This window comes from Bubalus kerabau, chromosome 14 (assembly GCF_029407905.1).
Source record: "Bubalus kerabau isolate K-KA32 ecotype Philippines breed swamp buffalo chromosome 14, PCC_UOA_SB_1v2, whole genome shotgun sequence".
NCBI classification, from domain to species: domain Eukaryota; kingdom Metazoa; phylum Chordata; class Mammalia; order Artiodactyla; family Bovidae; genus Bubalus; species Bubalus kerabau.
In genome coordinates, this window is record NC_073637.1 from 31,200,343 (window position 1) to 31,214,956 (window position 14,614).

Genomic DNA, 14,614 nt, shown 5'->3' on the forward strand with positions numbered 1-14,614 from the left:
GGTTACGAACATCAAATAAGCCCTGTAAAAATTATCAAAGTTGAGCAAAGAACCCACTGCTTTTCCTAGTCTGGAACATTTTGAATCATTTCCTTCTCTAAAACTACTCATCACATGCTTTCCCTTAAATCCTTGCCTAGCACAGGAATCATCAGTTTCTCTTCATTCTACCAAGCAAGTTCAGCCTTTTCATACATCCGGACTGAAACATCCTGAAGTAGAAAATCTACAGACTGCATTCAGTATCACCCCAAAGTACCACATTTGATTACTGCTCATACCATTTGGAAACCAGTCCTCACATGACTACTGGCCTGACACCTCATCCATCAGCGGGTGCCCAGAACAGACCTGGACAGTCTCTTCCTTTGCGCCGTCTCCAGAGTGGAGGCCCAGCTGGGAAACAGGCTTTTCTTCCAATAGCAATTAGATCTTTAAGATCAGGCCTTAGCAATCTGACCTAAAGCCATCTTTCCTCGCAACAAAGTCTCCAGCATCTTCAGAGGAAAAAGACGGGCAGGAAGGCAAATGAGAAGAAATGCAGGTCTCTGTGGCCTGATTAGAAACTTTGTTGTGTCAAATAAACTTTGGCCACTGGCGGAAAGTACCCTATGGTGGCTCTGGCTTTAGAAAGATCTGTCCCGGACTTCTCAATCTTCTATCACCCTCCTCTCTCCCTCTCGCTCTGTCTCCCCTCTTCTCTTGTTTCAAAAGGGGCCTCTGGTCAGCGCTGATTAATAAGTGTTTTTTGTTGTGAAGTGTTGAATAATAGAGGATGGCCGGTGACCCAGTAAAGACTAAACCTTGCTCTGGTTTATTGTGGCAAGCTGAGAAAGGGGCTTTCGGCCCGGGACCCCAAGCACTGACCCGCACACATCCCGCCGATCGCCTATTCAGCCCCACAGCCCCACAGTCGCCCGGGCTCCCATTGTCTGCCAGGCAACAATGGAGATTTCGCAGGGAAAGTAAAGCTCCTTTCAGCTCCCTCTCTGATGTTTTGCATTTGGGGGAAACACCGACCTCCACTTTTTTCCCCGACATCTTTCCCTATGGCAGTTAGAGCCGTGGATTTTCGGGGAAAAGTTGTGTGAGTTTGGTGCTTGTTCGCCTAACACCAATGTCAGGGAAGGCGAGCTGGGTAGAAAAGAGGAGAGCCCCGGAGATTCTTTTTTTTTTTTTTTTTTTAATGCATTTAGATGATGGAAGCCGCCTCTAGGGAGACAGGCGAACGGGGGGAGGGGAGCAGAAAACGGGAAGAAAATGATTCCTCGCCAGGGTAGCCCGGGCGGCGGGGGCTTCGGGGCTGAGAGGCGGGCGCGCGGGCGGGCGGCCGAGACTGGCGGGTCCGGCTCGGCGCCCGCGAGCCCAGCGCGCCGTCGCGGCTCCTTCCCCGCTCTCCACGCGCCCAGCTCTGCTCCCGGCGCGAGGCGGCCCCGAGGCCCCGGCGACCCTGCCCCGGGCGCGCTCCGGGACCCGCGAGGCCGGGCGGGGGCGCGGCAGGACAGGGGGTGGGCCGGGGCCCCGCAGGCCTGGGCCGCGTCTCAGTCTGCGAGAGGCTTCGTCTGCTCGGCTTTCCCGCCCCCGGCCCGGGGCTGCCCTCCTAGGTTTTCCGTAGGCCCCGGGGAGGCGGCTGCTCCCTCTGGGCCGGGCGCGCGCGGCCAGGCCGGGTCTCGAGATGACTCGCCGAGCCTGCTCCGGTCGCGGTCCCTCTCGCCGCCTCGCCCTGGCGGCCTTCCATCCCGGGATCGGTCGCCCCCTGAAGACACCGAGGGTCTCGGCTTGCCCCGATGACTCGACAACCGCCCGACGCGTGCGAGCGAGGGTCGGGCGTCAGCGGGGCGGCCCAGAAAGGCCGGACAAGGGTGGGGAGCTGGCGGCTCCCCGTGGCCTGAGGAGTGGAAAGTCCGCTGGGGGTTCCCGCGGCCCAGGGGGGAGGCTGAGGGCGCAGGGCTCGCCAGCCCCGAGCCTCAGGCTGGGAGGGGGCGCCGTGCAGTACTGCGCTAGGCCGCCCTCCCGGGACCCGCTGGGTCCACGCCCTCGCGGCCGCCTGGGACATGCCGCGCCCGGGTTCCGCGTCCCCGCACGTCCCGCCGCGCGCCTCCACCTTCCCCCGGCGCGCGCCTGTGCGCGGGGCAGAATGAGGGCTAGGGGCCGCGCAGGCCTGGTGGGCGGCAGGAGCCTCGCACTGCGCCTGCCCGCTGGGCCGCGGCCCGTCGCCCCACGCTCCCCGACCGCTCCTTGACAGCTCCGGGAGCCCGAAGAGGAAGAGGAGCAGGAGGAAGGGCACCAAGAGGAGGTGGAGGCGGCGGGCGGCGAACTAAGGGCAGCCAAGGGGGGAGGAGGGCTCATTGTCCGGTCCCCCCAGTCCAATTGATATGCTAATCCCTTTTCTGATGCCATAACAAAGAACACCTTTGCACTTTTAAAAGACTTTTTGTGCCCTGGCTACAGAAGTTTATTATCCACTAATTAGCAACAACTTCTGGCAATGAGTTGGGTTACATTTTCATAAGCTCCAAGCCCGGGCGACGAGATGCGCAGGCCAGGAGGAGGTTCGCGCGCCTGGCAAACCCGAAGGGGGGAAAAAAAACTGGGGCTGGAAAAAAGTGGCCCGCTTAGATTCCTGGGGCCAAGGGCGGGAGACCGGGGATCGGAAGCTCTCTGCTCCGAAGGGACTGAAATGTGCCCAGAGAAAGGGACTGAGGCCCCAGCTGTTAGGTAACCTTATTTGATCCGACACAGTGGCCCGCGTCCGGAGAGCTGCGCGGAGGTGGCGGCTTGAGCTGCTTTGCAGGTGTCCTGGCCGAGCCATCTGTTTGAGGTGGAGGGCTGCAAGGCCCGGGCGAATGTTCTAGCATTCGCCTCTGATCTCTTTAGCTTTTTTCTTCGCAGCCTCCACTTAGAATAAGCCGCGGGCAAGGGAGCGGCCCATAAGTCGGAAACGCACCCGTAGCCCGGGTTTCTTCCTAAGGCCTGCCCATCGAAAAGGCTGAAATTCCAGTACCCAGAAAGATGAGGCGAAGTTGGCACCGATAGTGCCGGGGAAGGGGTGGGGGTGGGGGACTTGCTGGATTAGGGGCCCACTGAGGTCCTCTGAAATGGGCGCCCCCCAGAGCAGACCCTTCGGGCTAACCAGTGGACACAGCCGCACCTTCCCTGGGGCCGGATGCTGTGCGCACCGCGTGACCCTGCCTCCCTCCGGCTTTGGCAAGATGCTGCCGATCTTTAACAGTCCCACATCCCAGGTCAATAAACTGGAAACGGATAGAATGAGTATCATCCGGCGAAAGATAAAGGGCAGGGGGATGAAGCACATTCCTTCTAGAGTCTCCGAAGAGAACGCCGTTTCTCTAGCCGCTAGTAAAACACTCGGTACAGTGAGGCCTTGGGTCTGGGCTCAGCCGCAGAGATGTTCTATGTTAGATAATTTGAGCCCCCGAACCCAGCATTGTTTGAGTGTATGTATGTATGTATATATATATACACACACATACAATCCTATTTTCTAAAAATCTTTCATTTTTGGTTTTCACTTTTTTTTTTTTTTTTTGCAAGAGAGCCCGTTGTGGGTATTGCTGAATTTTTCAAGCAGATGTAAGCTGGGTGCTGGCGGGCTGTGCCTCCTCCTGCTTAGGGCTAAGCAGAGACAGGCTTGATAAATGTTCAAGGTGAAACATGGCCTTCCTCAAAACCCCACGATGATGTAGGGTACAAGGCGAATATGCAAAGGCGGGAGGTGGCGCGTTACATGGTTGCATTCCTTTTCGATGGAACGGCGAGCGGTTTACCAGCAGCCCTAACCCCTCTGGTATCCGAGAGCACTGTTTCCGAACAGGAGCTGTTAGAACCAGAAAGTGGGGGGGTGGAGGGGTTAGGGGGGGCGACGACTTCAGGGAATACTGCAGGAGAAAATGCAGACTATCACCAAGATATTAGTGATGCTGGATCTCATGGTCTCCCAGACAGGAATCTCAGGAGCAAGAAAATATTCCCAAGTGTCTCGTCGGCAGTGGCCGTGGGTGGGGTGAGGAGGAGATGGGTGGTGAGTGCGGGGGAAGAGAGAGGAGGTGTGTCTCAGTTGTCACCCTCGGCCCCCTCCAGTGAGGGAGAACAATGGCGGGGCCTGGGGTTTTCCCTGAAAGAGAAACTGCAGGAAGGCAGAGTTGCTCTTTGTGCCTTAACCCTTCCGAGGAAGGGGGAGCCATACACCGGACCCCCCGCCCCGACCATTGGGCGGTGTCCGCGAGATCTAGACCCCTTCGAGACTCTCTGAGAGCTTTAAATAAGAGAGAGAGAGAGAGAGAGAGAGAGAGAAAAGAAAGGCTCCGGCCTTGTCGCTTGGTAGTAAGGCCCACTCAGCCTCCGGAAGAAACCCGAGCAAAACCGAGAGACCCTCAGAATTCGCCAGGCGAGGGTTGGGGGGCGGGGAGGGTGAAAACCTCACACTCCCGCCTGGTATGTCAGCCTCTTCACCAACCCCCCCTCCGCCGCCCCTGCGCAACTCCCACCCCCACCCCATCCCAACGTCTGATCACGGTTGATTCTGCTTACGTGGTGTATTTCAGATTTAGGATGTATTTATTTATTTATTTAATCCTTCAGATCTTCCCACACCACAAAAAGATTTCATTCTTTTCCAAGGCAAAGGGTTGATTAAAAAAAAAAAAAAACTCTCCATTTTAAATCAATGGGGGAAATCAGATGGCTGTGACCTTGACGTGTGAAATGGGGGAGGGGCGGGTAGATTTGGGGGCCCAAATCCTTGGCCTCTCCTTTTCTGGGGCGTCCTAGGCCTTTTCGAAGGACACCCACGAGAAGGGGGGTCTATTTTCAAAGGTTACCATTAACAGTTCATTCGCTCAAAGTTGGGAACTTGGTATTTTCATATTACGTGAAATACATGATTTAATTATACTCCAAAAACAAATTAAGGACAGGCCTTCTACACAAATTGGAGGCAGCTAAATGCTCTTTTGTGCCTGCAGCCCTCGGGTTGTTAAAGAGGCTGCTGATGCATGAGAAGTGAGTGAGTGATTTAACTCATTGGGATGCAGGAAGCGACCTGCCCTCTTTTGAAAAAAAGAGAGAGAGGGAGAGAGAGAGAGAGAGACAGAGACTGAGACTTCGAGCTGGAGAAGAGAGAGGGAGGGGAGAGGAGGGAAAGAAGGGGAGAGAGAGAGGAAAACGCAGAGGGAGGGAGGCAGGGAGACCAAACCCCCGCTTTACTGCGTTGAAAGCTTCTGAATTTCAAGCAGAAAGTAGAAGGAGCCCCACACGGCTCTGAGCGTCTTTCCTTGGGCTGCGTGTGCAGAGCGTAGACAATGAAAACCTCCATCCCCCTCCCCCAGCCCCGCTAGCCTACAAGATTTTTGTTTTCGTTCCTTCTCAACGGTGGAAGATGTGCAAAATCAAACATAGAGAGATATGTTTATATTTTGAAAACAAACCAACCGAACAGGCTGAGACGCGGATTACCCAAACGCTCGAGGGCCGTAAGTAAGATCTTTTTTTTTTTCCCTGGGTGAGCCGGACTCTGCGTCGCGGCGGAGTTGGGGGTGTTCGCTTTGTGAGTCGGGGTCACGGGTTTGCGTTCGGGTAGTTTTATTTCCCAGGGCTTTCCTCGAAGCTTGCACTTCTCGCACGTGAGCGGGAGCAGCAGCCGTTTCGCCCGCGGTGGGCGTGCGGAGCAGGGCACTTGGCTGGCTTGGATGCGGCGGGCGGGGGCGGCGGGGGGCGTCCGGGCGAGGAGTTCCCGCGTCGCTAGCATCCTTCGAGAGCTTCGCGCCCGGCTCTGGGCTGCAAGGTTGGTTCCCGGCAGTGGATGGAAATCAGGCCACCGAGGTCCCTAAGCTCCCGGACTCCCAGACGTGCCCAGGGGACGGGATGGAATTGGAGGAGAGATCGGGGGAGGAGGAGAGAGAAGCGAGCACCCCCATCCCCCACCCCCCACCCCCAGGCCTAGGATGGAGGACCGTGGAGGGCCATGGCCGCTGGCCGGGGCCCTCGGTTTACGAGACTTGGTCTTGGCCGGGGTTAGCTGGCTAGAGGCATCGCGCCTTCCTAGATAGAAGCTAGGAAGCTTCCTAGTTAGCTGGCTAGCGAGCATCGCGCCTTCTTCTGCACCTCAAAGAGAAGATCTGGTGACAGGGACTGAGCGAGGGTGGCAGAGTGTGTCTCAGAGCGCCCAGGCGGGAGAATCTGTGGTTCTGAGGGAGGTTTTTTTTTTTTTTTTTTTTTCCCTCTTGGAAATGCGCAAGAATTCCGCGGGCTCACGCTTTCTTTGTGCGCCAGGCAGCGCCAAGCGCTTTGTGCTTCACAAGGAGAAAATGGCGAGTCCTATTGTGTTTAGGCCATTTTCTTCCGGTACAAGGATTTTCCCAAGTTCTAAAGACTTCTTTGGAAAGTAGCCTTCTCTTGCCCTGAAAAGTCTGAATCGCTGTAGTTCGGCCCGGTGGCCTGGGGTGGGTACCGACCTCAAATGAGGCAAGAGCCTGTTTTCTTACCGTTGGAATACTTTGTAATAAAACAAAAAAATATGACCAGTTTGTGCAGGTCGATCCCCTTCAAAGACTCGCAGCGGCTCTCAGAGATTCAGAAAATAAGCGTCTGTTTATGTGTTTATCTATGTATATCCTACTTTTCCTGATAATCTGAAGGGAAAGATAAAGGACAAAAGACAATTAGGTGTGTGGAAGATGGAGGGAAGTTTTTTTCTTTATTCTTTCACCCCTCAAGGAAACCCCAGGAGAGGTTAAACGTTACTCTGCCAGGTCAATCTTTTGTTTTTTAAACTGAAGGTGAAACGTTGTTTTGGACTGAAGGAAGCAGCCTTAACCTCTAGAGGATATGCCTTCTTTGCTTCACAAGGAAAAAAAAAAATTACAGGGTTAAAGAAGGGATTTAGCTTAATACTCTTAGTGCTTGTGTATGTGCGTATGTGTGTGATTATATCTATCTATACAGAGAATTGATAAGGTTGCTGTTTGGCCTTTTTTCTTTATTTATCATTTTTGTGAAGATTTCTGCATTTGTTAAGCCATATGTAAAAGTGGACAAGGATGCCTCTACAAGAATGCCTTACATTTCTGAAAGCAAAAAACAAATAAACAATGAAAAACTGCAAATTGGAAAATACTACTTGCTACTGACTACAATTCTTTGGAGCCCTAAACGCGGTGGTGATTTTTATCAGCTCAAAAGTAATGTAATGCAAACTTTTCCCATCTGCTTCTTGTACTCTAAATTGGGTGGCAAATATATAGAAATGAAAACAACTGGAATAGAAAAGAGGACTTAAACCCTACAGACGTTCCCTTTAAAACATTATCTTAAAATGTTAAGGCATCAAATTGGTGCCTAGGCATCCTGATTTCCATTTTTCTAAAGGTACCCCTACCACCTCCCTTCATGTGGATCAAGACCATGGACAGCGAACTAATATGAAATCACTGAGCAAAAAAGCAGCTCTTGTAAAATTTTGTGGGAGCAGAATGGAAGCTTACATTCAAAACATGTCAGGAGACAAAAACAATCTTTAGATTTTTATAAGGAATTAGACTCCTTTACATTGTGGCATTTCAAACATTCTACTACGTTCAAAGAAACAATGACTTATATACCCTACTCGAGTAGAGTAGTAATGTTCTTAATCTAACTAAGAGGAGGTCCGCCCTTTGTTACTGATAAATAACAAGTTTAAATCCATCCTTTTAAGGTGTGAGCTGTTTCTTATAAGGCCTTCAAGCAGAGTGAGGATAGAGAAATTTTACTGTTTTAGCCTGGCATTAGCTGAATGACACTGGAGCAAATTAAATTGATTTTTATCAGTGACTGAATTTCTAAATGCATAGAATTGGAAAAATTAAATGCCACTTTGATAGACAGGAATAATATGAGTAGAGATATAACCCAGCTACTACTCCTACTCATGTTTAGGCACTGTAATACATAACCAGCAATGCAGTGTTGTCAGCAAACATTTTTTTCTAAGTAAATCACAGATTTTTTTCATATATACACATTTGATTTAGGGCACAGGGTTAGTTCAGTGCAGCTCTGGGTTGGAGATCAATTTATGCTGTTTCCTACATTGTATGAATTGCCTTTATTCCTTTCCAGAATTGAACTTCATTTAAAGCCATTTCATTTGTGGATTACATAACACATTCAAAACTGCTCATTTAAATTTCCAGTTTCGTGTATCTTTTGGCTTATTTCATAACCTGACTTCAGTGTGACTTGTAGAGGCCTGGGAAATAATATAAAGCAAAGGTAATACTCAGGTGTAAAGAAAAGAAAATAGTTTATATTTAAATTTTAAAATGACATCAAGTTAAAGAGAGTTTAGGGTTTCTAAATTATTTGATCTTTACTCATTGAATTTGACTGTAGAATGAAATTGCAGTTACTTGAATGTATAGAATCTTACAATTAGGTGCTAGATATGTTTTGGACACACACACACTTTTTTTTTTTTTTTCTTTTTTTTACAATGTCTTCAAAGTACTTGCAAAGAAAATGGAGTGATCAGCACCATGGTGAGGTCCCCTTGGCACACCCAGTGCTGGCCCTGGATTCTGCTTGGGATGCGGAGGTCAGTTGGGAGAGGGGTCATTGTTTAGAAAGGCACATTAGTCCGAAATGGCATCTGTGATGAGATTAAACATAAACCTAAATCTTGGCCTGGGTAAAGGATGGCAGTTGGGCAAGAGGAGATGCAGACAACCTTGGTTCTGCTGCCTGCGCACATAACTAAGAAGCCGCCTCGAAGTCCTCCGCTCTTCTGGAGCCTGGACTCTGTCTGGGCCTAAGGTGCTTATTTTGCTGTTTCTTGGTCGTCTGTGTGGGGATAAGAGCCCAAGAGCTTAGATTTGGGGATTCAGACAAGAGGTCCTGAAGCTGTGGTGGGCTCTCGTCTCCATTTTAAGGAGAGGCAGCCCGGAATGGTGACTTGGACTTGGCTTATACGAGCCGGAGTATGGACGGCAGGGCTGTGAGAAGAGATCTGGAGAGACTGGGGACACGACTTCGTGGGGGGTGGGGGTGGCGGGCTGTCTTTGGGCCCCCTGTGTTGGTGCCAGTGGAGTGTAAGGCAAGGGCAGGGTACTCGCCCTTCGCTGTACCAGGCGCAGCTCTTTGGGGGCTGAGCGCCTTCTGCGGCTCTTTGGTTTCAAGGACACAGCGAGCTGCTCAGGACTTTGGGAGCCAACATCTGTCTGACTGGTGACGTCAGCAACCCGTGTAATCCTCTTCTGCTGAAGGCAGATGCCTTATTTGTTTGGCTGGAGCGAGCCATTAATCCCTAATTCTGGATCAGCAAGCGAGGGGGAAAGACTGGACCGCTCCGATCCACCCCCTCCCCACCCCCACCTCCCACCCTAAAGCACCTTATACCACCGAAGCCTCTCAGCCTCCTCTTTCCTCCGAGAACGCGCTGAGCAGCAATCGAAAACGCTCTGGTCCTCTGCAGGTTTGAGCTGGGCTAGCAGGTCTTTCTCCTTCGGATTTCCAGGGCTCTGTGTTATCTGTGATGCTTTCTCTCATCGATCTTTTCGATTTTCTTGCTGGGACTCGCCGATCTTGCAGTTTGTAGGGTACCAAGCCAAGAAGGGGTGGGGATTGGAGAGTGCGGATCCAGAGTTCGGTGTAAAGGATGGGGTGAAGAGGGGGAAAGGGGGGTACACCATGCGGGGACGGCTGGACTGCACCGGAGGACCCTCTGCGGACGCGTTCTGAAGGTTCCGGCGCCCGAAACCCCTTCTCTGGCCGCGAAGATGCCGCAGGGTCCGGCCCCCACCTCGCGGCTTCCGCAGCGGGAGCAGCGCGCTCCGCCACCGCGCCGCCCCCCAGGCTGCGCGCCCAGCTGAAGCCTGGGGACAGCCTGGGGACGGAGATTGAGGCCCGCCGGCTGAGGTGCCGTCCTCCCGTCACCTCATCTCCCTCGCCTGCTCCCTCCCGCCTCTTGTCCCTTCTCCCCCCGCCCAGGTTCCCCCTCCTCCCTCCCGCCTCCCTCTCTTAATGATGCGCTGTGATTCTGTTTTTCAGGGGCGCGCTCTGGGGTCTCCGCGCTAGACCGGCTCCCGGCGGTTTCCGCAGCCACAGCCGGGCTCTACGCCGCCCCTGGTGCCGCGGGGGCCGAGAGTCCTCCCTTCCTCGGACACCGGAGCTGGAGTGGGCCTTTCCCTCCTGCGGACCGCGCCGTAGGGGACGCCGAGAAATGAGCCGCTGCGCCCGCCGCCTCCGGCCCCGCTGTGCTGACGGCTCCGCCCGTAGAGGTCAACTCCCCTCACCCCTTTCTCTGTCCTGCTCGCCCTCCCTCGGCCCGGCCCCGGCTCCGCCAGCCTCTGGACTGTGGCCGCAGTCTGAGGATTGCGCATCCGCTGCGCTGAGCTACTCCGAACCGTATCCCTCAGGCGGGCCCAGACCCGAGGTCCGCGCTCCCGGGCGGTGGGAAAGCCTTAGCAAGCAGCCTTTTCTCTGCAGCAAAACTGTAGCTGGACCAGATGGGCCGCCCAGCTCTCTCGGGACTAGGCAGGTGCGGTTGAGTTAATTTTTCCGCATTACAAAGAAAGATGACCCAGCCGGCCCCTGGACTCTGATCTCCCCCAAACCTCCCCAGCGAAACTGCGGTCGCGTTATCAGAGGACACAGAGACTAGGCGTATCTTCGTGTTTATCTTCCCTACACATACGTATGATGGTTGTCTTTTGTGTGTGCTAGATTCCTTCCCGACAGCAGGAAATGATTGGCAAAGCTTTCTGCAGTAGAACATGAAATGGCGCGGTCCTTAAAATATGCCCTTCCTCACAAGCGACTTAGAAGAGATGCAGGGCGGACCAACTCAGTTAATTGCCTTCCGTAAAATGATTACGAAGTTAGTTCTGAACCAGAGGGGGAATTAACTTCGATCCACGCCCGTCGTTTGAAAACCAGATTTATAGGCGTCTGTATATTTCTAGGTGCGCTGTAAATGGCATGCAGATATATGCATATGTATACGCAGACACATGCATCGTCTACACTTCCAGACTAATTAGCAGCGGCTCTGGCAGCTGTGGCAGGAGGCGAGCTGAGACCGGAGCCATGTTTATGGGTTAGAGGACTCCGGGGGAGTCCTAGGGACTCGACCTCCCGGCAAGGGAAAAGGGCAGGAGGAGAAGTGTGATCTTTGCAGTAGATCAGTTTCTTTCCGGATCAAGATCAGACTCTGCCCTCCGTGTTCACAGCGGACCTTGATTTAATGTCATACAATTAAGGCACGCGGTGAATGCCAAGAGCGGAGCCTACGGGCGGCTGCACTTGAAGGACACCAGAGCTGCTTAGGATAAGAAAGCGCAAAAGGCACTTGCACGGGGCAGGGGTGGGGGGTGGGGGCACTGAGGGGGTGGTAGAAAGAACCCATCCTTGGCCACCAAAAGGCCCTCAAACTGATTCCAGAACCAGCCTAGTGTTCCGAAAGCAAAAGGGTCATAGTTTTCACTAAGGGCCTCAGAAACCCGCAGGAAAATCCCCGAGGGAGATCTTGGGGGCCGGCGCTTCAGTGACAGCTGTCAGGAGAGCAGTGGTTCCCTGTGCAAATACTCTACAGAGTTGAGGCGTTTAGAAAGCAGTGGTCCTTTCACGAGTAGGTAGTATGATTGTTTACAATCCTGGACCAAGATGCGGAAACGAAACAGAAGCAAGAGAGGATCATCACATTAAATGGCGCCCTCATCACATTGCACACGAAATCTCAAATAGCTCAGCTCCTTTGGGAAGATCGCAACCTCCACCTCCCCCTCCCCCCGCCCTACCTCTCCTCACTTCCCATTCTCCAGTCGGCCTTGCTTCGCTTTAAAAAAAAAAAATGATTTACTTGTTTCGATGTAGTCGCAATGGTCAAATCAGTCAACAGAGTAGGACAGGGCGAACAGGCCAGGCCACAAACTTGAGAAGCACCAGGCAAATTAATTTATTTGGAAGCCAAAGAGCTGGACTCTGTTGAGGAAATCATAGTTCCGCACCACGGCCTTGGAGCCAAAGACGAACTCAGCTGAGAAAGCGAACCTTGATAGATGTCTTTGTTCTGCCTTGGCCTACGGGGCTGGGAACAAAGGCGAGTAGCTGAGAAAGTGAAGTGGCCACACTCCCGGCTCCCGGCGCTGTCCGCGGTGCTGACCACGGCCTTCTTCCTTCAATGCAATTTTACCCCAAAGCAATAGGACCGTCCAGCCCTCCACCCTCGAAGAATAACTGGATATTAGGTAGTTTGCGAAAGAAAAAATAAATAAAAGCAGGGTAAGGCCATATACAGCGACATCTAATAGTTCACCGCAATAGACCATTCTAGCTCTCGCCACACTTGGCTTGTATGGTCTGTCGTAGACAGATAACGTAGACAGATAACGCTTAATCTATGTTCATTGGAGAACAATTTATTTAGGCTGAAACTCGAATCTAGGACCTGCAAGAAGGAGAATGAGGAGAATGAAGGCTTTTTTTTTTTTTTTTTTTTTTTGGAAAGTCATCTTCCTTAGAACATACAATGTCAAGTGCTCAGCTACGCACCTTAAAACGGTGCTGGTGTAGTCACCAAAGGCGTTAGTGCTGGAATCAAGAGTGGGCCCCAAGACTGACCAGGAAGGCAGGAACTGACGAGCTGAGGCCAAGCAGAAGCCCACCCAGCCTGCCTTCTCGGGTCAGGCTCGAAGCAGGACAGCCTTCAGAGGCGAGCCCAGGGTGTCAAGCCCCGAGACCGCTTTGGTGCGCCCAACTTGCTCGGCGCTTTCCGGCCTGCTGGAGGCGCTGCAGAGTCAGGAAGCCTAAAATGCGCACTGCGGAAAGAAGCCGACCACAGTGGCAGCACCCTTCTTCTCCTAGATCTGGCAGATGGAAAAAGGCAGGGTGTTTACTGAATCCGAGGAAGAGAAGATTCACTTTAAAGCCGAGGGTCGCTGGGGTTAGTGTTAACACATTCACTAAATCTTATAATCTCTGAGCATATTTCATCGTCCTAACCTACATATTGATAGCATTAAATAGTAAAAATCGAAGTGCTCTAACTAATAACGGATCAAAGAAGAGAGAGAGACAGGGGGAGAGAAAGAAACGGAAAATCAACCAATTTGTAGCCAGCCTGAACTAAAAAAAAAAAAAAAAATTGTTGCGTATTTCCTTATATTTGCTTTTAGATTCACAAAAGTAAACGACGTTAATATTAGGAATAGATAAACCAATCCAGGCCGAGCAATGGAAGCAGCAACACCGATTTCGATCCAGATGCAGAAATGGTCCGTAAATGAGGCTTGATTTCATCAGAGCCTTTCTTTTATACCTGAATGATACAGATGTAGGAAATGAATCAGGAAAACAGCAGCAGAATACAATATCCTCCGCAGGGGAGGTCCTCATCCCCTCCCTCAGGGTGGATTTTATTTGTCTTCTGATTTTAGAACTGGCAGTATTTGTTCTTTCATATCCGGCAATGTCTTAAGTTTATATTTTATTTTATACAATTGTGGAGCGAGTTGGTAAAGCACAGTAGGGAAAAGGCTTACCCAAATGGTAAAAGAAAGGGGTTGGAGAATATTTCTTTTGAGCTAATTAAGATCAGTCCATGGGCACTGAAGTGGGTTTAAAGCATTCCCACTTATCCTGGAAGACTTGATTTCCTTCCAGTATTCACATGTCTGCATTCCCTTGGATATTTCATGAAGCAACAAGGATCCACAGCTACAAAACTCTCCTGCCTGAGTTGTGTTATAACTCATATTACATAACTGGGACACATCTAATCTTCCTCACCCTAAGGTTCCTCACCTTAGGAACCCTAAGGGTTCCTCACCGCACCCTTCCTTTTAAGGACAGAAAGCTTAATCTGTTTAAAAATTACATGATATGTAAGAGAGAAGGTAAAATACCACTTAGATAAGGGAACACACAATTTGGTCATCTGGTTGCTGTGATTAAACCTAGAGTGGTTATCACCCTTAATATTTCTAGATTTTAAAGAGTATTTCTCTTAAAAATAATCAGCCACCCTAACGTCCATTGCCAGTTTCCCTGCTCTGAAATTCTGTGCTCAGCATTTTTGCAGTAAAAGCAAGCCCTGCTTCTCGCGTCGTGCCGGGGCGGGGGGGGGGGGGGGGGGGGGTGTTGACAATCACAACTCTCGTTCAGTGGTCTCAAATTAAAGCTTCTCGGAATAACCGAGGGACAGCTTGACCCTTTGAGATACTCACCGACCACCCTCCAGGGAAATAGTACGTTTCCTTCCTGGGAACAAGATGCTAGCGCCGTGCGCCAGAAGGTATCCTTTGTCAACAGCGCCAGAGCGCCCTCTGCTGCCCGAAAGAGGCATGACATCACTTACGAAAGCCAGATAGCACTGAGCTGCAATAAGCGGTGAAAATATTAAGCTCTTAATAGCATTTAATCTGTGAAATTTAAAAACTCTCATCATATTGTATGAAGGGACCACCTGATTTTGATTTCGAGTACTCCTCGGATAATTTTCTTCATTCTGGACGTTAGTGTAAAAATGTTCTGAAGGTTTCAGTCTGTTAAATTATTTCTGTAGTTACATTTCTGCATCCTTTCCTTCTTAAATTTTATATGAAATACAAAATTGCAAATT

The 14,614-nt window shown here is 51.3% G+C and overlaps 1 protein-coding gene and 1 long non-coding RNA gene across 2 annotated transcripts in view; one reads left to right on the top strand and one right to left on the bottom strand.

Moving 5' to 3' along the window:
• The window catches only part of LOC129626724 (uncharacterized), a 237,891-nt gene extending 237,538 nt beyond the window's left edge, over window positions 1-353 (bottom strand). The window contains exon 1 of the long non-coding RNA XR_008702159.1: window positions 282-353. This is a non-coding gene — a long non-coding RNA (uncharacterized LOC129626724). The remainder of the gene's footprint in view (window positions 1-281) is intronic.
• Window positions 354-6,248: 5,895 nt separating this feature from the next.
• LOC129626895 (uncharacterized) lies at window positions 6,249-11,214 on the top strand. Its single transcript, XM_055546387.1, has 3 exons — window positions 6,249-6,363; window positions 9,738-9,912; window positions 10,045-11,214. Exons 1-3 carry the CDS (start codon window positions 6,249-6,251, stop codon window positions 10,547-10,549), a joined length of 795 nt encoding a protein of 264 aa, XP_055402362.1. The 3' UTR covers window positions 10,550-11,214.
• Window positions 11,215-14,614: the final 3,400 nt, after the last annotated feature.